Genomic DNA, 24,713 nt, shown 5'->3' on the forward strand with positions numbered 1-24,713 from the left:
CTTGCCATCCTTGTCTTCTAGGTGGTATGCCCCTTTGCCGGCTAACCCAACCACCTTATAAGGACCTTCCCAATTTGGGCCTAACTTGCCGTCTCCTGGGACCAAGGTGTTTCCCATTACTTTGCGCAATACCCAATCGCCAATTTTGAATTGTCTTGGATGAACCTTTTTGCTGTATTTTTTGATTAACTCTCGTTGGTATGAGGCGATGTGGACCAACGCTCTTTCTCTTCTTTCTTCTGCAAGGTTGAGTTCTAAGGCTATGGCTTCTCCATTTAAGTCTGGATCAAAATTTTCGCTTCGAATTGTGGGGAGGCCAACTTCTAGTGGGATCACTCCTTCCATGCCATAGGCTAAGGAAAATGGCGTTTCTCCAGTTGATCGCCGAGGTGTGGTGCGGTAAGCCCATAAAACATGAGGAAGTTCATCCGCCCACTTGCCTTTTGCTTTCTCTAGCCTTTTCTTTAGTCCATCCAAGACGACTTTATTTGATGCTTCAGCCTGCCCATTTGCTTGAGGATACGCCGGTGTGGAATTGTAGAACTCTATCTTGTATTCTTCACAAAAGCTTCTGAAGATTCTGCCGTCGAACTGAGTTCCATTGTCTGAGATCAGTGCTTTTGGTATGCCAAACCGAGTGATAATATTTTGCCAAACAAACTTCTTCACATCTTTTTCTTTGATTGATGCCAATGCTTCTGCTTCCACCCATTTTGTGAAGTAGTCTGTTGCTGCGAGAAAGAATTTTCTGCCTCCGGGTGCTGTTGGAAGTGGTCCTACTATGTCTAAGCCCCACATTGCGAAAGGCCATGGGCTAGTTAAAGGTAGGAGTTCTCTTGCTGGTTGATGTATTTGGTGCGCGAATTTCTGGCATTTTTCACACTTCTTCACGTATTTCTCTGAGTCTGCTTGCATATATGGCCACCAATATCCTTGTGAAATAGCCCTGTAAGCGAGCGACCTTCCCCCTTGATGACTTCCACATACCCCTTCATGTATTTCGAACAGGAATGCTTCTACTTTGCTGGGATGAACGCACTTGAGGTAAGGCCCAGAGAACGACTTCTTATATAATGCCAAAGATGGAGATAGCCAAAACCGCTGCGACTTCGCCCTTATTCTGTTGGCTTCTTTTTTCTCTTCTGGTAGGATGCCGTCTTTTAGGAACAGGATGATGGGATCCATCCGAGAGGGCCCTAATTCTGTGCAATACACTTCTTCTGCTTCGGGGTCTTCTATGCTTGGTTTTGGTAAGAAGTCGACGAGTAATGGATGAGGGATTGATGTATCTGCCATTGAGGCAAGGCCTGCTAGCTCGTCCGCTCGGCTGTTTTCCTCCCTGCCAATTTGTTCTATCCTTACCACATCAAACTTCTTGATCTCCGTTCTGACTAGCTCTTGGTACTTGGCCATTCTGTCATCCTTTGCTTCGTATTCGCCAGAAATTTGGTTTACCACCAGCAGTGAGTCACTGTACACCATTAGTTCGGTTGCTTTCATGAAGTGTGCCGACTTGAGTCCTGCGAGAAGCGCCTCATACTCTGCTTCGTTGTTGGATGCTGGGAAGCCAAGGTTGATTGCTTGCTCTATAACCAGGCCGTCTGGAGAGATGAGGACTATGCCAAGCCCTGCACCATGTCGGTTGGATGCTCCATCCACAAAGAGCTTCCACATCTCCCCAACGAATAGTTTCCAGCAGGTGGAAGGGTCAGACGATGCCGTGGGGTCAAGGATGGTGATTTCTTCAAAGTCCATATTGGCTGTCTGCCCTTCGTCCTCTGTTTGAACTGCTGGTGAGCCTTTGTTTGGCTCCTCCTTGTTGTCCTTAATGTGGTCTGCCTTTGTGCTTGATGGACTACCTTCCACTAGGGGTTGCGCTATTCCGGCGTCAACTTCCGTCCCTAGTTCGGTTGATGGACTACCTTCCACTAGGGGTTGCGCTATTCCGGCGTCAACTTCCGTCCCTAGTTCGGTTGAGTCAGTCAGGTCGACTGGGCAGATATGATGACTTCCAGGGGTAAACTCTGCGACGAAGTCTGCCAAAGATTGAGCTTTTATTGCGGTCTTGGGTTGGAACTTGATGTCGAATTGTCCCAACTCTACTGCCCATTTCAAAATTCGCCCACTGAAGTTCGCCCTTTCAAACAGAGCTTTTAGTGGAAAGGCTGTGAGGACGACTATGGTGTGGGCGTGAAAGTAGTGCGCTAATTTTCTGGATGCCATCATTAATGCTAATGCTAGTTTCTCTAATGGCAAGTACCTTGTTTCGGCTCCCAATAATGTCTTGCTGACATAAAAGATGGGCAAGTGTTGTATTCCTTCTGCACGAACCAACACCGCGCTGACTGCGTGCTGAGAGACTGCCAGGTACAAAAAGAGTTCTTCACCAGGTACTGGAGTAACAAGTAGTGGTGGGGAAGACATGTACTCCTTCAAGCTTTCCAGAGCTCGGTCGCATTCTTCATCCCACTCAAACTTGGCCTTTAAAGCTTGGAAGAATGGTCGTAGCCTGTCTGATGACCTGCTTATGAACCGGTTGAGTGCAGCCGCCATTCCAGTGAGATGCTGCACTTCTTTGACTGAGTTTGGTCTCTCCAACTCCTGGATTGCTTTGATCTGAGAGGGGTCTGCTTCTATACCTCGGTTGGTCACCAGGAAGCCCAAGAATTTGCCAGATCCAACTCCGAATGCGCATTTGGACGCGTTGAGGCGCAACTTGTGTTTCTTCAGGATCTGGAACATCTCGTCCAAATCTTTCAGATGGTCATTCTTATCCTTGCTTTTGACCACCATGTCGTCGATGTAAGCCTCCATTGTTCTGCCTAACAATGGTTCAAACATCTTGGTGACCATCCTTTGGAATGTCGCCCCTGCGTTCTTTAGGCCAAAGGGCATGACCTTGTAGCAATATAACCCCCTTGGTGTTGTGAAGGATGTGACCTCCTGGTCTGGTTCATGCATGGCGATCTGGTGGTAGCCTCTGTATGCATCCAGGAAGCTGAGACGGTTATGCCCTGCCGTTAGGTCCACCAATTGATCTATCCTTGGTAGAGGGAAGCTATCTTTTGGGCACGCCTTGTTGACCGTTTTGTAGTCGACGCAGACACGCCATTTACCGTTCTTTTTTGGCACTACGACGGTGTTGGAGATCCATCTTGGGTAGTGCACTTCCCTTATCGCTCCTGCCTCCAGCAGGTTGCCTACCTCTTCTGCCACTATTTCGGCGTGGTGGAGTGCCGATCTGCGTGTGCGTTGAATGACTGGTCTGGCAGATGGGTGGACATTGAGTTGGTGACTGATGAAGTTTGGATCAATGCCTGGCATGTCGTAAGGTGTCCAGGCAAACACTTCGATATTAGAGGTCAAGAATTCCAAGACCTCTAATCTCTCAGCGCTGGACAATGATGAGCCAAGCAAGAAGAACTTATCCGGGTTCTTCTCATCTATTTTTACCTCCACCAAGTCTTCCACCGCTTTCTGATCAGCCTTTTTGCCGACGTCAGCGAATAGTTCATTACTTTCTGGCTCCTCCACCGAATGAACGTATCCTTTGGCAGCTCGGCTTCCATTTGCTGTGGCGAAGCACTGTTTTGACATGATCTGATCGCCATAGACTTCTTCGATTATACCGGCGTCATTGGGGAACCGCATTACCTGATGGTATGATGACGCTACCGAACGCATGGCGTGCAGCCATGTTCTGCCCAGGATGATGTTGTAGGTGGAGGGGACCTTCAATACCCAGAACTCCACTTGTTTTGATACACTTCCTGCTCTGACTGGAAGGATTATTTTGCCGACAGGCCACTCTGGCATGGAGTTGAATCCAATCAGGGGAGAAACTGCAGGTGCCAAGTCTTTGTCTTGCAGCTTTAGTTGTTTGAATGTGTCGTAATACATGATCTCACATGAACTACCCTGGTCAATCAGAATCCGCTTGACGTCAAAATCCTTGACTCGGAGAGTGACAACCAGGGCATCATTATGGGGGCAGTAAATTCGTTCCAAGTCCTTATCCGAAAAGGACATGACGTTTGTTGCCTCTGTCCTCCCCTTCTTGATGGCGGGTTGGGCACTTAATACTTCCCTAAAGTGCTCAGCCTTCTTGATCGAACCTCTAAGCTCGCATACGCGCTCAGGTTCAAAAACTCCATGAATTACATTGATAATGCCTTGTGGTGGTGCATCGTTTGGCATTCTGTTGGGTTGGTCATTATGATCTTGGGGGGCCGGTTGTGCTCCTCCTTCAATGTATTCGTCCAAGTGGCCTGCTGCCACCAATTCTTCCAAATGCTGCCTCAGTGGCGTGCAATTCTCAGTTCGGTGTCCTTTTTCTTTGTGGAAGGTGCACCGAGATCTGTCGTCGTAATTCTTCTGAGCTTCCCCTAGCTTGGCTGGCCACTTGACGAATGGCTCGTCTTTTATTTCGCTCAGAATCCGATATATTGGTTTTTTGAACACCGTTGTTATGGCAGTGCGGATTCTCAACCATCTTTTGTCTGGGTCTTCTCCGTTATCTCGTCTGCCACGCCCGTTTTTGTTCCGTCTATCTACTGTATTGACCTTTGCTGAGGTCTTCTTTTCTGGTACTATGGTAGCGCTAGATTTCGCCTTTGCACGTGCGCCATCCTCTTCTACCCTGATGTGCTGATGCACTCTCTCCATCAGGGCCTCCATGGTGAGGGGTGGCGTCATGGTAATTGAATCCCTTAGTCGGTTCCCTACTGGTAGGCCTCTTTTATATTGCGCAATGGCTAGATTGGTGGGGCAGTCTCCAATCTGGTTGAATGTCTCCCAGTAGCGACTGTTGTAAGATCTGAGGGTTTCTTTCTCACCCATGTCGATGGAGAGTAACTGGTCTATCTCCACCGGTGTTTTAGTATTTGTCCGAAACCTTGTTACGAACGCTTCTGCCAATTGGGCCCAGGAGGCTATGCTGCCCTCTGGGAGCTTTTCGAACCAAGTCAAGCCTAAGTCGCCTAGACTTGATGGGAAGAGTATGCACATTAGGGCCTCGTTTCGCCTGTACACAGCCATGACTTGGCGAAAGTGGCTCAGGTGAGAATACGGATCCGTCTTCCCTTCATATGTATTGAACTTCGGCTGAAGGAAGCCTGATGGTAGGGGTGCGTTTTCGATCGCCGGGACAAACGGCGAAGTCTGTAGTCTTGCCAATGCCTTGTCCGTTGGTTCGTAGGCCGGTCGTGGTATTGGCATTCCAACCTCGACGCTTTCGTGCGTCCGAGGAGCCAACCGTTGTAAGGCCGAAACTCGGTGTGGATCCCTTGCCCTGGCATCCTCCTTGCATCGTGCTTTTTCTTCTAGCACGGTTCGTAAGTCGGATGACCTGGGTAGCTCGGTTTGTCTGGATCTGGTTTGGTGTGAATGTGAAGGCCAATATGTGCTTCCTTCAGTGTATGATCTTTCGGATCTCGTCCTCTCAGACCTAGAGTGACGAGTCCTTGAGGACAAGGAGTGAGTGTCGCCTGTCCTGAGGCTTCTGCTCTCTCCTTGGGAGGGCGTAGTATTCCTACTACGATTCTCTGAGTGGCGAGGGGGCGTCTTATGCTTGCGCCCCTCTCCTGTCGCCACATCTTTAGTCTTCATCTGGCGCTTTAAAGCCTCCATGTCCGCCGCCATCCTTCGAATTAGTTCATCTTGTTCCTTCACGCGATCTTCCAGGGCTTGAGGATCAATCCTCCTCCTTTGCCTGTCAGGACTCTGAGAGTAACGAGGGCTGCTATTCCGCCTTCCCCTGCCACTCCTCCTGGAGTTATGTTGTTGGGGCTCCAGATCCGCCATAGGAGGGACAGAGGGTAATCCTTCGCGCCTTGCGCCCCCCTCTGGAGTTAGTCCGTCGACGGCGGACTGCGGCAAGTCTTCAATGTGTGCCATTGAATGAGAAAAGGAGAAACTTAGTCAAGAGGTTTTTGTTCTTGTCTGTTCTTCCCACAGACGGCGCCAATTGTACGGGGAGGAAATAATTCTCCTCGTATAATCCTGTTGACCAAGTCCACGCTCCTCCGTACGACGTCGCTTTGTCACCTGAAAACACAAACGTGAGCTAGCCGGCGGGTGTGTGCCGGAAACCTCTCCGATGCCTAAGTCAGAAAACTTGACAAATAGACAAAGCTCTAAGTTCTCAGAAAGATTGTGTTCAATTCCCTCCTCCAAGGTGATGCTTGTGAGTTTTTATAAGTTTCATATGGCACAATCCTAGTAGGACTTGTATTTCTCCATGTAGAGTCCTCCTAGGATTCATACTCTTAAGGATAATGCTTATCCTTTCACACCCTCCCCCACTGCTTAAACCAAGTGGGATGGTTTTCTCCATAGCCGAACTACCACACGGCCGAAATAACACTGGCTATGCTGAGCCACAGAGAAGGCCGAACTATCCTTAGTTCGGTCTTCTCCTTTAACTCATTACTTCGGCTGCCCCTGTTCAACCTTGGTGTGCTTAGATCAAACTTCCAAGTAACAAGTTTTGACCGACCTAACCAGATTGTGTCACGACCGGACTAATTCTGAAACCGGTCTTCCCAGAACATACTGCGACCGGACTAACTCTAAGACCGGCCCTACTCCGAGTTGTCTCTGGACCGGAGTAGCCTTACTCTTCCTTGGGCCGAAGCAACTATCTCTTCTTGAGCCGGAATAAACTCACCTCCTTGGGCCGAAGTAACTTTGTCTCCCCAAGGCCGGAGTAACCTTGCCCTCTAGGCCGGAGTATTCAGTACGGCCTTTTTACCTAGTCCTCTGCGTTTTGGGCCTCAAAACCCGACTCGAAGCTCGGCCCAATTTTCCCAAAAATTACCCTCTCAATTGCCCCTTAATTCCATCTGTGCAACATGATTGGGATTACCAGCCTTCTGGCCGAGCTAGATTTTGTTACGCTTTTTCAGCCGAGCTAAAAAACCCTTTTAGCCTTTCCAGCCGAACTAAGTTTACCTCGGGTATCCCTATGTCCGGTCAAAACGTCTCTTCAATCACAACGACTGTAACGCTTCCCATTCCAGTGACACGTGGCAAACTCTGATAAGCTGTGACCAACTGTCATGCCGCCCTTCAGAATTTTCGTACTGTTCCCGCTTCTCTTTGCCGCCTTTTTCTCTCCCTTCTTTCACAAAACAACCTTTTTACTCTTCTGAATCATTTACCTGCATCTACCTTCTCTCTCTGTCTTCATCTTCTTTCTGTGCCTCTACTTCCATACTCAAGCTTGTGTTCTTGCTGCCACCGTTTCCGACTCCAGTCTCCTTTCTCTCTTTTCTGGTAAGAAAATCTAATCATCTTGCTCTCTATGTTTTCGTATTTTACTTTCCATGCCTTGTATGTTTTTTGCAAACGTCTTTCTCCATTTATCTGCTTTGCTTTTGTACTTTTTATGAAGAAACCAGTAGAACTCCATGCATGTATGAACTATTTTGTAGGAAAATAGTCTTAGATCCAAAATCACCTAGCAACCGGACTAGGATACTGTTTGTGTTATGTATGTAGATAGATTCAGAGAATGACCGAACTAGAACTTGTAGGAATGTCAGTAGTTTCTTCTGACCCACTCGAGCCAAGATAAGTTCACCGAACAAGCTTGCACTTACCGAACTAGGTACTTCGGTCTCCAACCGAGCTAAGACCTTGGGGCCAAGCCGGCTTTCTTAGTTCTGAAACCGAACTCGGAAAGGCGCCCCTAGGGGCTCAGCCGGAGTAACTTTCCTCACACCGCAACCGATTTAGGCCTCGGGACTAAACCAGCTTTCTTAGTTTTTTAGACCGAACTCAGAAAGCTGCCCCCAGACGTTAAACCGGTCTAAACTGCTCAAAACCGAGCTAAGAAACCTTCTGATGAGCCGAGGTAGAACCAGCCCACTAAGCCGAAGTAGGATTTGTATATCTTGCTTATAATTTGTAGCGCGGTCCAACGATCTGTGCTTAACCCCTTTGTTTTCTACTTTGCAGACTTAGGTTGCCCAGGCACTCCTGCGTGTGCTCAACCGAGCTACTGAGCCTAGTTTTTGTACCGAAATAATTTATTCATAAATTATACAATAAATGGGTAAGTATAGATACTTAGTCGAAACTCCTGGTGGCATGGCCGAATTTAGGCAAGATTACCAGATTCCTAATGATGTCCATCTGACGTTGGCCGAAAAAGATGCTACCCCCTGGAACAATGAAGGCTTCGTCCCCTTTACCCTTCAATCCATAATAGAAACCGGACTACGGTTTCCTGTCCAACCGCTAATCTGCGAATTTCTTAGACAGACTAGGTTATGCCCCACCCAACTATCCACCAATACATATCGTATTATAATGGGGATAGCCGCATTAAACCACCAAACCGGACTAAATCTTGGTCTGGCCGAGATCTTTCATCAATACTCTATTGGCTCAAAGAATGCTGGGTGGGTCTACTACCTTAGAATTCGCCGCCGTCGAGAGAAGATAATCAAACACACTCCGGATAAAGATCTTAATGATGATGATTTCTTTTGGGTCTCTGGGAACTTTGAGGATTTTCAAGCTCAAATTCCTGGCCGACCTATAAATTGGAAAATGGGAGAGCCTGGTAATTTTACTTCGGTCTTCTGCTTTGTGTGTTATCTCGGTTGTTTAGTCTATTAGCCGAACTAACACTTCTCTCTTTTGTGCAGATTTCGCCCATCTCCATTCCTTGTATAGCTATCCCCACCTCGGAGTCTTGCGAGCCGCATTTCGGATTAAAGAAAGAGATTGGGCCAAGCTTCTAAATTTTGAGCCGACCTATCGCTACAGCGGTCGCCGAAAAGCAAGGGTGACCGACTTCCTTCTTGAAGAGGCACCGGAGCCGGACCCAACTTTGCCCGAGATAAGACTTGTCCCTCTAACCGCAGAAGAAGAGATGGCAAAAAGGAGCAGAGTCAGGGCCCTTCTCACCGAAACAGCTAGGCCCGAAGTGGCGCCTCCCAGCCAACCGCAGCCTGCTGTTGTCGGCCTTCCTTCCCAACAGCCATCCTCTTCCCGCCGAACCAAACGTGCCCGAACTTCCGAACCCGAACGAGTTTTGATTGATGAAGAAACTCCTATTCAGCCGAGCTTACCACCGAGCCCCCAACCGGAGTCTTCCGACCGAACCATCGGCTGCTGGGCACCGAAATTAACCTTCAACGACCGAGACATTCTAGACACAGACTCGGTCGTTGCTGAGAAAGACCACCTGTTGGCCATCAACCTGGCCAAGAGCGTGTGTCTGCCCAAAGACATGGAACATCACCAAAAACAGTTAACCACCGAGCTGAAGTCCATCCGGTCTGCTACTAAATCCATGATTCTGGTTAGTGACTTCGGTTGCTTTTCTGTTTATGTTTCTTTTTCTTTTTAACTCTTTCTTCGGTTAAAGGGAAGTTGTTTGCTTTGGCAGGCTATTCAGAAAAACCAAATCACCCACAGGAAGGTACTGGAGCTGAGGAAAGTGACTAGGCAAGCAGCGGCCGAGGCAGAGGCGAAATCGGCCGAACTCGAAGAAGCCAGAAAGGGAATGGCCGAACTCCGAGGTGAGGTCGGTCGTTTGACCGGAATGGTTAGTTCGGCCGAGGCCGAAAAACAAAAGACTGCCATTGTGCTGAAGGACAAGTACTTGCGTGAGCTGGTAAAGCTTGAAAGAAAGAAAGACGCCGAAATGAAGGAGAAGGCGAAGGAGGCTGAGAAACAAGGTTTCAAGAGGGCAGAGGATGCTTACGCCCAACAATGCAATGCTGCCAAGGAGCTTTTCTTTAAGTGTGGCTGGAGGGGAGCCGTTGAGAAGCTCGGTCATGATCCTCAGACCGAGGTTTTCAACCCTCCAGCCTACTTTATACCGAACTCCCTGATGGAATATGCCACGGCCATGCAACAGCAGTTCCTTGAGGGCTCAGATGATGAAGACTCTGATGAAGACTCTGCCCCTGAGGATACTTCGGTTGTGAATGCAGATCAGGTAGTTCGGTCGGAGCCCATGGTGGAAGATCTGACTCTTGATCAACCAAGTGAAACCGTGGCTCCAGCCGAACCCATTCTTCCTTCTGAAAATGTTGTTGCGTCCGAAACCGGTCTTCGGGTTGACGCCGATGCTGCCTTTGATGCCGAAATAGATGAACTTTTCTCTTAATTTTGTACTCTTTTCTTTGTAACCGAACTAAGCCCCCTTGTAATGACTTCTCTTTTGAATGAAAATTTTACTTCTCTTGTTCCGGTTATTGTGTGTATGCTTGTATTTGTAATGTCTTCTATTACTCCAAGTGTTATTTCGGTTTTTGGTTGGTTAAACTATACTTGCCAGCCAACCACTCCTTAGCCGACATAATTACTTCGGCTGAGGAGTATTAAGTGTTGGTTTAATCCAGCCAACCACTCTTCAGCCTTACACTTACTTCGGCTGAAGAGTAACAAGAGTTGGTTTATTCCAGCCAACCACTCTTCAGCCATACACTTACTTCGGCTGAAGAGTAACAAGAGTTGGTTTATTCCAGCCAACCACTCTTCAGCCATACACTTACTTCGGCTGAAGAGTAACAAGAGTTGGTTTATTCCAGCCAACCACTCTTCAGCCATACACTTACTTCGGCTGAAGAGTAACAAGAGTTGGTTTATTCCAGCCAACCACTCTTCAGCCATACACTTACTTCGGCTGAAGAGTAACAAGAGTTGGTTTATTCCAGCCAACCACTCCTTAGTCATGCACTTACTTCGGCTAAGGAGTACAAAGTGTTGGTTTATTCCAGCCAACCACTTTTCAGCCATACACTTACTTCGGCTGAAGAGTAACAAGAGTTGGTTTATTCCAGCCAACCACTCTTCAGCCGTACACTTACTTCGGCTGAAGAGTAACAAGAGTTGGTTTATTCCAGCCAACCACTCTTCAGCCATACACTTACTTCGGCTGAAGAGTAACAAGAGTTGGTTTATTCCAGCCAACCTCTAAGTTAGTTTTTCCGGCTAACTTATAGTATTTGGTTATTCCGACCAAATGTCCTGCAGCCTGGATCCTTATCCTGGGCTTAGGAAGGGTGTTGGTTTAATCCAGCCAACCTCTAAGTTAGTTTTTCCAGCTAACTTAGAATAATATGTTTGCAATATACGTAAGTCTTGAAAGCTAACTTTTACAAAGAGTAATTTGTGCCAAAAAGAATTTCTCATTTTATTGAAGGAAGAGAAAATTACATGTTTGAAAAAAGAAAAACTAAAAGTAAAATATCTTGAGATTGGCCGTATTCCATGGCCTAGGGATTGCCTTGCCATCCTTGTCTTCTAGGTGGTATGCCCCTTTGCCGGCTAACCCAACCACCTTATAAGGACCTTCCCAATTTGGGCCTAACTTGCCGTCTCCTAGGACCAAGGTGTTTCCCATTACTTTGCGCAATACCCAATCGCCAATTTTGAATTGTCTTGGATGAACCTTTTTGCTGTATTTTTTGATTAACTCTCGTTGGTATGAGGCGATGTGGACCAACGCTCTTTCTCTTCTTTCTTCTGCAAGGTTGAGTTCTAAGGCTATGGCTTCTCCATTTAAGTCTGGATCAAAATTTTCGCTTCGAATTGTGGGGAGGCCAACTTCTAGTGGGATCACTGCTTCCATGCCATAGGCTAAGGAAAATGGCGTTTCTCCAGTTGATCGCCGAGGTGTGGTGCGGTAAGCCCATAAAACATGAGGAAGTTCATCCGCCCACTTGCCTTTTGCTTTCTCTAGCCTTTTCTTTAGTCCATCCAAGACGACTTTATTTGATGCTTCAGCCTGCCCATTTGCTTGAGGATACGCCGGTGTGGAATTGTAGAACTCTATCTTGTATTCTTCACAAAAGCTTCTGAAGATTCTGCCGTCGAACTGAGTTCCATTGTCTGAGATCAGTGCTTTTGGTATGCCAAACCGAGTGATAATATTTTGCCAAACAAACTTCTTCACATCTTTTTCTTTGATTGATGCCAATGCTTCTGCTTCCACCCATTTTGTGAAGTAGTCTGTTGCTGCGAGAAAGAATTTTCTGCCTCCGGGTGCTGTTGGAAGTGGTCCTACTATGTCTAAGCCCCACATTGCGAAAGGCCATGGGCTAGTTAAAGGTAGGAGTTCTCTTGCTGGTTGATGTATTTGGTGCGCGAATTTCTGGCATTTTTCACACTTCTTCACGTATTTCTCTGAGTCTGCTTGCATATATGGCCACCAATATCCTTGTGAAATAGCCCTGTAAGCGAGCGACCTTCCCCCTTGATGACTTCCACATACCCCTTCATGTATTTCGAACAGGAATGCTTCTACTTTGCTGGGATGAACGCACTTGAGGTAAGGCCCAGAGAACGACTTCTTATATAATGCCAAAGATGGAGATAGCCAAAACCGCTGCGACTTCGCCCTTATTCTGTTGGCTTCTTTTTTCTCTTCTGGTAGGATGCCGTCTTTTAGGAACAGGATGATGGGATCCATCCGAGAGGGCCCTAATTCTGTGCAATCCACTTCTTCTGCTTCGGGGTCTTCTATGCTTGGTTTTGGTAAGAAGTCGACGAGTAATGGATGAGGGATTGATGTATCTGCCATTGAGGCAAGGCCTGCTAGCTCGTCCGCTCGGCTGTTTTCCTCCCTGCCAATTTGTTCTATCCTTACCACATCAAACTTCTTGATCTCCGTTCTGACTAGCTCTTGGTACTTGGCCATTCTGTCATCCTTTGCTTCGTATTCGCCAGAAATTTGGTTTACCACCAGCAGTGAGTCACTGTACACCATTAGTTCGGTTGCTTTCATGAAGTGTGCCGACTTGAGTCCTGCGAGAAGCGCCTCATACTCTGCTTCGTTGTTGGATGCTGGGAAGCCAAGGTTGATTGCTTGCTCTATAACCAGGCCGTCTGGAGAGATGAGGACTATGCCAAGCCCTGCACCATGTCGGTTGGATGCTCCATCCACAAAGAGCTTCCACATCTCCCCAACGAATAGTTTCCAGCAGGTGGAAGGGTCAGACGATGCCGTGGGGTCAAGGATGGTGATTTCTTCAAAGTCCATATTGGCTGTCTGCCCTTCGTCCTCTGTTTGAACTGCTGGTGAGCCTTTGTTTGGCTCCTCTTTGTTGTCCTTAATGTGGTCTGCCTTTGTGCTTGATGGACTACCTTCCACTAGGGGTTGCGCTATTCCGGCGTCAACTTCCGTCCCTAGTTCGGTTGATGGACTACCTTCCACTAGGGGTTGCGCTATTCCGGCGTCAACTTCCGTCCCTAGTTCGGTTGAGTCAGTCAGGTCGACTGGGCAGATATGATGACTTCCAGGGGTAAACTCTGCGACGAAGTCTGCCAAAGATTGAGCTTTTATTGCGGTCTTGGGTTGGAACTTGATGTCGAATTGTCCCAACTCTACTGCCCATTTCAAAATTCGCCCACTGAAGTTCGCCCTTTCAAACAGAGCTTTTAGTGGAAAGGCTGTGAGGACGACTATGGTGTGGGCGTGAAAGTAGTGCGCTAATTTTCTGGATGCCATCATTAATGCTAATGCTAGTTTCTCTAATGGCAAGTACCTTGTTTCGGCTCCCAATAATGTCTTGCTGACATAAAAGATGGGCAAGTGTTGTATTCCTTCTGCACGAACCAACACCGCGCTGACTGCGTGCTGAGAGACTGCCAGGTACAAAAAGAGTTCTTCACCAGGTACTGGAGTAACAAGTAGTGGTGGGGAAGACATGTACTCCTTCAAGCTTTCCAGAGCTCGGTCGCATTCTTCATCCCACTCAAACTTGGCCTTTAAAGCTTGGAAGAATGGTCGTAGCCTGTCTGATGACCTGCTTATGAACCGGTTGAGTGCAGCCGCCATTCCAGTGAGATGCTGCACTTCTTTGACTGAGTTTGGTCTCTCCAACTCCTGGATTGCTTTGATCTGAGAGGGGTCTGCTTCTATACCTCGGTTGGTCACCAGGAAGCCCAAGAATTTGCCAGATCCAACTCCGAATGCGCATTTGGACGCGTTGAGGCGCAACTTGTGTTTCTTCAGGATCTGGAACATCTCGTCCAAATCTTTCAGATGGTCATTCTTATCCTTGCTTTTGACCACCATGTCGTCGATGTAAGCCTCCATTGTTCTGCCTAACAATGGTTCAAACATCTTGGTGACCATCCTTTGGAATGTCGCCCCTGCGTTCTTTAGGCCAAAGGGCATGACCTTGTAGCAATATAACCCCCTTGGTGTTGTGAAGGATGTGACCTCCTGGTCTGGTTCATGCATGGCGATCTGGTGGTAGCCTCTGTATGCATCCAGGAAGCTGAGACGGTTATGCCCTGCCGTTAGGTCCACCAATTGATCTATCCTTGGTAGAGGGAAGCTATCTTTTGGGCACGCCTTGTTGACCGTTTTGTAGTCGACGCAGACACGCCATTTACCGTTCTTTTTTGGCACTACGACGGTGTTGGAGATCCATCTTGGGTAGTGCACTTCCCTTATCGCTCCTGCCTCCAGCAGGTTGCCTACCTCTTCTGCCACTATTTCGGCGTGGTGGAGTGCCGATCTGCGTGTGCGTTGAATGACTGGTCTGGCAGATGGGTGGACATTGAGTTGGTGACTGATGAAGTTTGGATCAATGCCTGGCATGTCGTAAGGTGTCCAGGCAAACACTTCGATATTAGAGGTCAAGAATTCCAAGACCTCTAATCTCTCAGCGCTGGACAATGATGAGCCAAGCAAGAAGAACTTATCCGGGTTCTTCTCATCTATTTTTACCTCCACCAAGTCTTCCACCGCTTTCTGATCAGCCTTTTTGCCGACGTCAGCGAATAGTTCATTACTTTCTGGCTCCTCCACCGAATGAACGTATCCTTTGGCAGCTCGGCTTCCATTTGCTGTGGCGAAGCACTGTTTTGACATGATCTGATCGCCATAGACTTCTTCGATTATACCGGCGTCATTGGGGAACCGCATTACCTGATGGTATGATGACGCTACCGAACGCATGGCGTGCAGCCATGTTCTGCCCAGGATGATGTTGTAGGTGGAGGGGACCTTCAATACCCAGAACTCCACTTGTTTTGATACACTTCCTGCTCTGACTGGAAGGATTATTTTGCCGACAGGCCACTCTGGCATGGAGTTGAATCCAATCAGGGGAGAAACTGCAGGTGCCAAGTCTTTGTCTTGCAGCTTTAGTTGTTTGAATGTGTCGTAATACATGATCTCACATGAACTACCCTGGTCAATCAGAATCCGCTTGACGTCAAAATCCTTGACTCGGAGAGTGACAACCAGGGCATCATTATGGGGGCAGTAAATTCGTTCCAAGTCCTTATCCGAAAAGGACATGACGTTTGTTGCCTCTGTCCTCCCCTTCTTGATGGCGGGTTGGGCACTTAATACTTCCCTAAAGTGCTCAGCCTTCTTGATCGAACCTCTAAGCTCGCATACGCGCTCAGGTTCAAAAACTCCATGAATTACATTGATAATGCCTTGTGGTGGTGCATCGTTTGGCATTCTGTTGGGTTGGTCATTATGATCTTGGGGGGCCGGTTGTGCTCCTCCTTCAATGTATTCGTCCAAGTGGCCTGCTGCCACCAATTCTTCCAAATGCTGCCTCAGTGGCGTGCAATTCTCAGTTCGGTGTCCTTTTTCTTTGTTGAAGGTGCACCGAGATCTGTCGTCGTAATTCTTCTGAGCTTCCCCTAGCTTGGCTGGCCACTTGACGAATGGCTCGTCTTTTATTTCGCTCAGAATCCGATATATTGGTTTTTTGAACACCGTTGTTATGGCAGTGCGGATTCTCAACCATCTTTTGTCTGGGTCTTCTCCGTTATCTCGTCTGCCACGCCCGTTTTTGTTCCGTCTATCTACTGTATTGACCTTTGCTGAGGTCTTCTTTTCTGGTACTATGGTAGCGCTAGATTTCGCCTTTGCACGTGCGCCATCCTCTTCTACCCTGATGTGCTGATGCACTCTCTCCATCAGGGCCTCCATGGTGAGGGGTGGCGTCATGGTAATTGAATCCCTTAGTCGGTTCCCTACTGGTAGGCCTCTTTTATATTGCGCAATGGCTAGATTGGTGGGGCAGTCTCCAATCTGGTTGAATGTCTCCCAGTAGCGACTGTTGTAAGATCTGAGGGTTTCTTTCTCACCCATGTCGATGGAGAGTAACTGGTCTATCTCCACCGGTGTTTTAGTATTTGTCCGAAACCTTGTTACGAACGCTTCTGCCAATTGGGCCCAGGAGGCTATGCTGCCCTCTGGGAGCTTTTCGAACCAAGTCAAGCCTAAGTCGCCCAGACTTGATGGGAAGAGTATGCACATTAGGGCCTCGTTTCGCCTGTACACAGCCATGACTTGGCGAAAGTGGCTCAGGTGAGAATACGGATCCGTCTTCCCTTCATATGTATTGAACTTCGGCTGAAGGAAGCCTGATGGTAGGGGTGCGTTTTCGATCGCCGGGACAAACGGCGAAGTCTGTAGTCTTGCCAATGCCTTGTCCGTTGGTTCGTAGGCCGGTCGTGGTATTGGCATTCCAACCTCGACGCTTCCGTGCGTCCGAGGAGCCAACCGTTGTAAGGCCGAAACTCGGTGTGGATCCCTTGCCCTGGCATCCTCCTTGCATCGTGCTTTTTCTTCTAGCACGGTTCGTAAGTCGGATGACCTGGGTAGCTCGGTTTGTCTGGATCTGGTTTGGTGTGAATGTGAAGGCCAATATGTGCTTCCTTCAGTGTATGATCTTTCGGATCTCGTCCTCTCAGACCTAGAGTGACGAGTCCTTGAGGACAAGGAGTGAGTGTCGCCTATCCTGAGGCTTCTGCTCTCTCTTTGGGAGGGCGTAGTATTCCTACTACGATTCTCTGAGTGGCGAGGGGGCGTCTTATGCTTGCGCCCCTCTCCTGTCGCCACATCTTTAGTCTTCATCTGGCGCTTTAAAGCCTCCATGTCCGCCGCCATCCTTCGAATTAGTTCATCTTGTTCCTTCACGCGATCTTCCAGGGCTTGAGGATCAATCCTCCTCCTTTGCCTGTCAGGACTCTGAGAGTAACGAGGGCTGCTATTCCGCCTTCCCCTGCCACTCCTCCTGGAGTTATGTTGTTGGGGCTCCAGATCCGCCATAGGAGGGACAGAGGGTAATCCTTCGCGCCTTGCGCCCCCCTCTGGAGTTAGTCCGTCGACGGCAGACTGCGGCAAGTCTTCAATGTGTGCCATTGAATGAGAAAATGAGAAACTTAGTCAAGAGGTTTTTGTTCTTGTCTGTTCTTCCCACAGACGGCGCCAATTGTACGGGGAGGAAATAATTCTCCTCGTATAATCCTGTTGACCAAGTCCACGCTCCTCCGTACGACGTCGCTTTGTCACCTGAAAACACAAACGTGAGCTAGCCGGCGGGTGTGTGCCGGAAACCTCTCCGATGCCTAAGTCAGAAAACTTGACAAATAGACAAAGCTCTAAGTTCTCAGAAAGATTGTGTTCAATTCCCTCCTCCAAGGTGATGCTTGTGAGTTTTTATAAGTTTCATATGGCACAATCCTAGTAGGACTTGTATTTCTCCATGTAGAGTCCTCATAGGATTCATACTCTTAAGGATAATGCTTATCCTTTCACACCCTCCCCCACTGCTTAAACCAAGTGTGATGGTTTTCTCCATAGCCGAACTACCACACGGCCGAAATAACACTGGCTATGCTGAGCCACAGAGAAGGCCGAACTATCCTTAGTTCGGTCTTCTCCTTTAACTCATTACTTCGGCTGCCCCTGTTCAACCTTGGTGTGCTTAGATCAAACTTCCAAGTAACAAGTTTTGACCGACCTAACCAGATTGTGTCACGACCGGACTAATTCTGAAACCGGTCTTCCCAGAACATACTGCGACCGGACTAACTCTAAGACCGGCCCTACTCCGAGTTGTCTCTGGACCGGAGTAGCCTTACTCTTCCTTGGGCCGAAGCAACTATCTCTTCTTGAGCCGGAATAAACTCACCTCCTTGGGCCGAAGTAACTTTGTCTCCCCAAGGCCGGAGTAACCTTGCCCTCTAGGCCGGAGTATTCAGTACGACCTTTTTACCTAGTCCTCTGCGTTTTGGGCCTCAAAACCCGACTCGAAGCTCGGCCCAATTTTCCCAAAAATTACCCTCTCAATTTCTATTAAATTATTAAAAAATATAAAAATATATAATAAATATTAATAAAAAAGTATGATCACGCTATACTATAAAACTATTATATAATTTTTCAAATGAAAGGTACTGTAAAAATTGTTAAATGATTCCAACGTGCTTAAAATTTAGGCCTTCACTTCATTCCTCATTTCTTTTAATATTATTTTTTTTTGGGGACATCCCGTCCGTTTTCACTTTATTCATTCCTTCTTTATTTATTTATTCTCTTAATATTCTTTTAATATCATTCCTTCATTCCTACTTTTATGATGATGGATTGAAATTTATGCGCTTCAAAATGTTTTTTTTTTTTTTTTTTTTTTTGAGGGGGACACATTATTTGTGTATGTTCGTATAGGAGAAATCCTAAGAATCTTTGAATAATAGTTAAAAATTTCTATACCATATTGCAATTTGATCTTATATTTACTTTTAAACATAACTTTTAAAAAAAGTTTAAAATTTTGTAAAATTGTAGTTATAAAAATAAAAGTAAAACTATTAAAATTTGAAAATATTTAAATTTTCTTGGAAACTGAAATAGTTGTTAAATTTGTTAGCTATTCTAGTTTTTTTTTTTTTAAATTACAAATTTTATTATTAAACGCTAGTATTTGTTTTTTGTAGTTTGAAAATAAATTTTCATTCATTCTTTTCTCACCTTCTTCTACCACCACCTACTGCCCGTTACCGACACTATATACCGTCATCTCACTAGTCTACAAATAACAACCCATTCTGACCACCGTCGTAATCACCTTGGTGAGTCTCTTCATCTTTAATCACTTCTAACAAAAAAAATCATCTTCGACCATCTTGAGTTTTTAAAAATATATCTATACCAAACATATATATATATATATATATATTGTATTTATTTTTATTAAAAAAATTATAATGTTTTAAATATTTTCTACAAATAAATAAATAAAAATTGTAAACATTTCTAAAGAAATTCAAACACTATATTCTATAGAAGTGAAAGATTCCTTTTACTAATTATTCCCAAGAGACATCAATTTTAAAATCAAAACGTTGTCTAAACAAAACAAAAATAGGTGGCCCCACCGTGCACTAACAAGAGGTGTGCATACCACGAACTGTCATCACCTTCCTTCAAAATTACGTGTCCTCTGTTCTATCGCTCTGTGTTATTTCTCTTCTATATAACTAGGAAATTGTTTGTCTAAACATTTTTGTTTTTTGGTTTTTTAAATTTGTCATGATGAACCCAATTTAGATTCACTAGAAAGTTCAGTTACTAATGCTGTATTTGGTTGGAGAATTTGAGAAAAAATTTAAAAAGAGAAATGATAAAGATAAGAAAAATGTGAATAAAATATGTCTTTTACTTAGTTTTGTACGTCTTTTTCCTTTCCTTTTCAAATCTCTCTTCAAATTTCCTAATCAAACACACCATGACTTTTCAAAATTTGTATAGAATACTTGCCTCTATTTATTGCATTTCTTGCATTTTTTTGACAGACATGTGAAAGTTGTTCAAATTTCTCATTCATCACCACCCAGTAGTTCGCTTTTTGAATTAATTCTTTCAAGAGGTATAAATCACTTTTTGTAAATCCAACATGCTCAATTGGACAAGTTTCTCTGATACCCACTACTTTGTTTGTTCTTGCAGTTACTGCATATATATGTAACTGCCAGTTTTTGATTGGTCACATCAAGTGTTTGATGAAAGTTCCAAAAGAACTTTCCATATAACAAACAATTTTTTCTTTGTTTTCAGCCCTTTTGTGGAGTCAATGGGTGAATCAATGCAAGATTTTTGCGATGAGGAACAGCAGGCTCCCAGTTCAAATTCCTTTGGGTGTGTTTCTTGTACTACTTTCAATATTCTAGCACCAATTTACAAGCGATTGAACGGTCAGGTATGCCTTTAGATTCTTTGAATTCTATCTACCTTTAGAAGTTAATGATTTAGTAACTGTTGTAACTTGTAACTTCAATGAAATATGTCAGAATTGTGAGAGTGAATTCCGGGAACTTTGGCTTAGTCGGAACGAGAGCATACTGGATAGGCTACTCACTTTGAGTTCCTCGATTATTTGTTTACAGGTTTTTAGTTTGTGGGTTTTAGATGATCATTTCTATATACTTGTCTAGAAGAAGTTGGTTCCCATTTTCCGGTATGACATTGTGGGATGTTTTTGCAATTTTTTTATTTTTTATTTGGAGTTAGGAATTTTGGGTGCACAATGAAGAACTTGTTACAATGTACGAGAAGAGACTTGGGGATGCCGGTTATGTGACTTACAAACTTGCTCGTACAAATAACAGGGGAGATGGTACATTGCCAAATTTTTGTTCCGTCTACTTGGCTAGTAATGTTGTTACTTTTTTGGGTTGGTATTATTTGATCTTCGTTGGGTTTTCTTGATTTGTTTTTTTTGTTGTACTTAACTGTCTTTTCCCTTTTCTTTGGTTTCTAGTAGCAATCTTGTCCAACATTCTGATGAGTCTTGAATTATTCTACTCCCACATGATTTGTATTTGCAACCCAGATTTATCGTGCTTTATTCTTCAATTCATGAGTTTGTTTGTGATGCCTCTTATATAATCGGATTATTCTATCCCTTATGTAATCAGGTACAAAAGTAGAAGAGAAATATCCCAAAAAAATTTGGTCTAAGTGGTCATCATAGCATAACAGTTTCATGTAATTGTGTGATAATTCAGGATTGCTTAAATGTAAAGCAAATTCTGCTCGATTCTTGAAATTGATTTAACCTTAATGTACTATGATTTTCACGTTCAGCTGAACTAAGATTTGGAATTAATTTTCTATACAATTGAGCATCTATTGATTGTGTTGGTACAGGTCTACTTACAGCAGTGCACCAGAACCACTTCCATGTGTTGAATTACCAAGAATGTCTATTCAATGACATCGGTGATCGTGTGGCGCAGCTTCTACACGTTGAGTTACTTGTTCATTTTTCTGAAAACCAACTCACTAACACAAGGAAGGAAGTTCTTGTCATGAATACACACTTAATTTTTCCCCATGATTCTAGTTATTGCTTTGTCCGGTTAAAACAGGTGATGGTTTTTACTTGCTATATTTTAGGTTATGTTACATCCAACAACACTATGTTTCAACATACTAAAATATGAAGCTTTGTGACCTTGCTTTGCTTTTATCTTTCCTCCCATAGGTATACAAGATGTTAAAGTACATAGATTCATATTGTCACGAAAATGAGCTGCCACCTCTTCCTGTCATTTTATGCGGGTAACGTCTAAGCCACCTGATAATTGAATAAGATAATTTTTTTTTCTCATTGGGTAAATTTCACAAATGTTCCCTAAAGTATACTATTGATTTCATTTTGGTCCCTAATCTTTAATTTGTATCATTTCTATCTCTAAACTTTCATACATTAATCCTATGTAATCCCTTCCCTTAACCGTTGTCTAAAGAACAGATGAAAAATGTTTACATCAGCCTCACATCAAGCGTTTAAGGACATAAAAGATGTTTTAATACATCTATTTATGCTAAATACTATCAATGAAAGAACCAAATATGCTATGCATTCGGCGTGTAAGCTAGCACAAACACCTGGTTATCAAAAAACAAATATGCTATGCATTCGGTCATGAATAATAGAGTGAAAAACTTTGATGTGTAATGTTTTGTAAATAATGTGCATTTCGCATGTCTCATGACTCATTTAGGTAGGAAATGGGATAAATTCTTCCTAATGCCCTTCAAATGCCATGCCTGACGTGAGACTGCGTAAGCATTTTTCATGTGTTTAGATGACAGTTAGGGTAAAGGACTAAAATGGATTGATGTGTGATGTTTAGGATGCAATTGATACAAATAAAAATGAGGAACCAAAATTAAATCAGCAGTACACTTTAGGGACTCCGTAATGTACCCTTTTCCCATCTCTCTCTCTCTCTCTCTCTCTCTCTCTCAAATGAAGGAAATAATATCTAATTCATCTGTCCCTCAAAAACTTTTTGTAGGGATTGGAATGGCAGTAAGAAGGGGAATGTTTATAAGTTTCTGCAATCACAAGGTTTTGTCTCATCCTATGATATTGCTCATCCTTACACAAACGATGCTGAAGATTTATCTAAGGTTGTTTTGCCCCCAATTTTGTGTATTTATGGACATCTCAAAATAAGATGCTGAATGTATAGTTCATTTTGCAGTGGATTAGCCATCATAACCACCGAGGCAATGTATGTGGAGTGGATTTTATTTTTCTCCACAACCCTAGCAACTATCAAAGGCCAGTACAAGAAAGCTTCATGGAAGCAGTCCTTGGTAACATCAATGTGTGTAGAATAAAAATATTTGATTGTTTCTATTGTTGTCATTAATTTATTACAATGACGTTGAATCACTTTAATTGTGTTTTTTTTCCTCTTGTGAATTCTCACCCCATAGGACTTGTCGCACAAATTGTCAACAAAAGGCGTTGGCCCACTACACTTTTTTGAAACCGATAGCAGTCACATCACATATTCTCAGTTCTCTCATGCGCTCGCTGAGGTATTTCCCAGTTCATATCTGAAGAATCTTCCAAATTTTTAAAACTTTTTTGTGTAATGCTTCGATACCTATCGATCTGATTAAATTTTTTTTTTTTTTTTTTTTTTTTTTCCCTTGATTTTAATGGTTAGTTAGGCCTAAGTGGTCACCCTCAACACAGCCTGGGTACTGAAGACATAAAAGATATATGGGAACATATAGACACAGATGGAGACGGTGTGATTGATCTTTTGGGCTTTGTTGTATGTCATATTCCTAAACTGATTAAAACTTATTTTATTTTATTTTATTTTTTATTTTTTAAATTTTATGGAAAGTGTTTCATGACTAATTCATTTTTTTGGTGGTGACCTTTAAAGAGGGTATGGAACCGATGCAGTTTCGTCCAGGAAAATGAAGAGAATGGCGAAAATAGGGAAAGAACGAAAAAAATGCTTGATGCAGTTACTACTGCAACTACAATTCGCTTCAACGTCAGTAAAGCAATGTTCTATCCCCCGGAGGTGGAAAGAGGCATGTGGCCTGAGAATTATTCACTGTCTGATCATGCCCAGTTGACTGTGGTGTTTTCGCCTGTGCAGTTACCGTGTTCTAGAGTTTTATCGGCGAATTCTTTTGGTGTTGTGTGTGAATAGAAGAATTTGTTAGTTCTGTTGTGAATCTTTCTGAACTGGTCATGTTTGTCCATCGTGTTTGTTTATGGCATTCAGAAAACACTACAGGTTTACCAGCAAATGAAACTTCCTACTTCATCATTATACTAATGAAGACTTGAATTCATACCTGGTAGTTTACATGTCAATCCTGATCTAATGGAGATCAAAATTTTGGTTGCCCCCCAACCCATGTGAGCAGGTAATCAAAAATTCGATGAATCTTATCATCCATTGACAAATGATTCGAAGGTTAATAATTGATGACTAGGTGTAATTTGTTTCGTATTTGTTCTGCCCTTTTGTTGACGTAGAATGCTTCACAAGCCTATTGAGATGTAGACTTGTAGTGAGTTTAAAGAAACCGGGCGATTTGGTTGGTCAGGCTCAACCAAAAAGTTGAAGTATCCTTAGCTTTGGCCAAGGAAGAAGTCTTGATAGAGACGGCTTCAATTGAATACTTAGGTCTCGTTCGGCAACTTAATGTTTTGGCCTAAAAATTAAGAAGTCACTAAAAAATTAAAAAGTCAAAAATTTCATTTTCTCTACTTTTTGCATATCTTTTCGTAAAAAATCAAAAAGTCATTCCAAACATATTAATATTTTTACCTTACGTTTTAACCAAAAAATTAAAATATTATTAAAATAGCATGTTCTCAAATGAGGCCTTAGGTTATGTTTGAATAGAGGATTTGGGTAGGATTTATGAATGGAAAGGAAATACTCACTTTTCTCTTCCTATTTCCCTTCACAGATCTTCTCTCAAATTCTTGATTTAAACACAATTTTGGCCGAGTAACGAAAGAAGACATTTTCCGCGGGGAGCCTCCAAATATATATAAATATATATTGGGGTTCAGAGTTAATTATTCAGTTTTCTTTGTCCTTTCAAATGGTGTGTACCAAGAAGATCAAATGTGTTTAGAACTTTGTGGGGGAATTTTGCTACTACTTGCAATGCAACTTGGCTGAGAATTAAAAGTTTACTCTGAAAATTAAATGATATTTTCATCACTAGTTGTTTTCAAAGCATTGGTAGCAAATATAATCTCTCTCTCTCTCTCTCTCTCTCTCTCTCTCTCTCTCTATCTGTGGTTGTTTAAAAGATGTTTTTTTCTTCTAAATTTTAATGAGTTTTGATAGAAGGCTCTGAAAAGTGTAGATTAGGAGAGGTGGTTAGAAATTTAGCATGGCTGGTGGGGGGAGGATGGCGACCCCAAGACAGCAATTTACAGGGGGGAAAAATACATTTTTGTATGGTCTGTTTCTCTCAGTATTTTTTATAGAACTCATTTATTGTTTACAATTGGTCTTGTACATGTTAAGAATGTATTTAATTATCTTAACTACCTCCACTTGTATGGGAGGATTTTAAACATAAATAGAAATAAATATGATGATTTTCAAAAGCTTAGATATTTTTGTACATGAATGAAAAT

General features: G+C 44.0%; 1 protein-coding gene across 6 annotated transcripts; it reads left to right on the forward strand.

Annotated features, from left to right (window-relative positions):
* Nucleotides 1–19,179: 19,179 nt before the first annotated feature.
* LOC114287604 (putative calcium-binding protein At1g02270) lies at nucleotides 19,180–23,410 on the forward strand. 6 transcript variants are annotated; one of them, XM_082899249.1, is made up of 11 exons: nucleotides 19,180–19,652; nucleotides 19,841–19,982; nucleotides 20,074–20,169; nucleotides 20,294–20,399; nucleotides 20,933–21,153; nucleotides 21,270–21,346; nucleotides 22,090–22,204; nucleotides 22,279–22,404; nucleotides 22,517–22,621; nucleotides 22,753–22,863; nucleotides 22,981–23,410. In XM_082899249.1, exons 2-11 carry the CDS (start codon nucleotides 19,857–19,859, stop codon nucleotides 23,254–23,256), a joined length of 1,359 nt encoding a protein of 452 aa, XP_082755375.1. In that variant the 5' UTR covers nucleotides 19,180–19,652; nucleotides 19,841–19,856; the 3' UTR covers nucleotides 23,257–23,410. The 6 variants fall into 6 exon arrangements, 5 of the variants coding, with proteins under 5 accessions (XP_082755375.1, XP_082755372.1, XP_082755371.1 ...); XM_082899246.1 differs by having other exon boundaries at nucleotides 19,215–19,652; nucleotides 20,294–20,456; XR_014346810.1 differs by having other exon boundaries at nucleotides 19,285–19,423; nucleotides 22,757–22,863.
* Nucleotides 23,411–24,713: the final 1,303 nt, after the last annotated feature.

The sequence above is a fragment of the Camellia sinensis genome, chromosome 12 (genome assembly GCF_055761805.1).
Source record: "Camellia sinensis isolate YWXY chromosome 12, ASM5576180v1, whole genome shotgun sequence".
In the NCBI taxonomy this organism is placed as follows: domain Eukaryota; kingdom Viridiplantae; phylum Streptophyta; class Magnoliopsida; order Ericales; family Theaceae; genus Camellia; species Camellia sinensis.

Coding starts and splice junctions, on each gene's coding strand:
- LOC114287604 (XM_082899245.1), top strand. CDS start 19,404: ATGATAAAGATAAGAAAAAT. Junction 20,457..20,932: donor TAATGTTGTTACTTTTTTGG/GTTGGTATTATT, acceptor GTGTTGGTACAG/GTCTACTTACAGCAGTGCAC. Junction 22,405..22,516: donor CAGTCCTTGGTAACATCAAT/GTGTGTAGAATA, acceptor CTCACCCCATAG/GACTTGTCGCACAAATTGTC.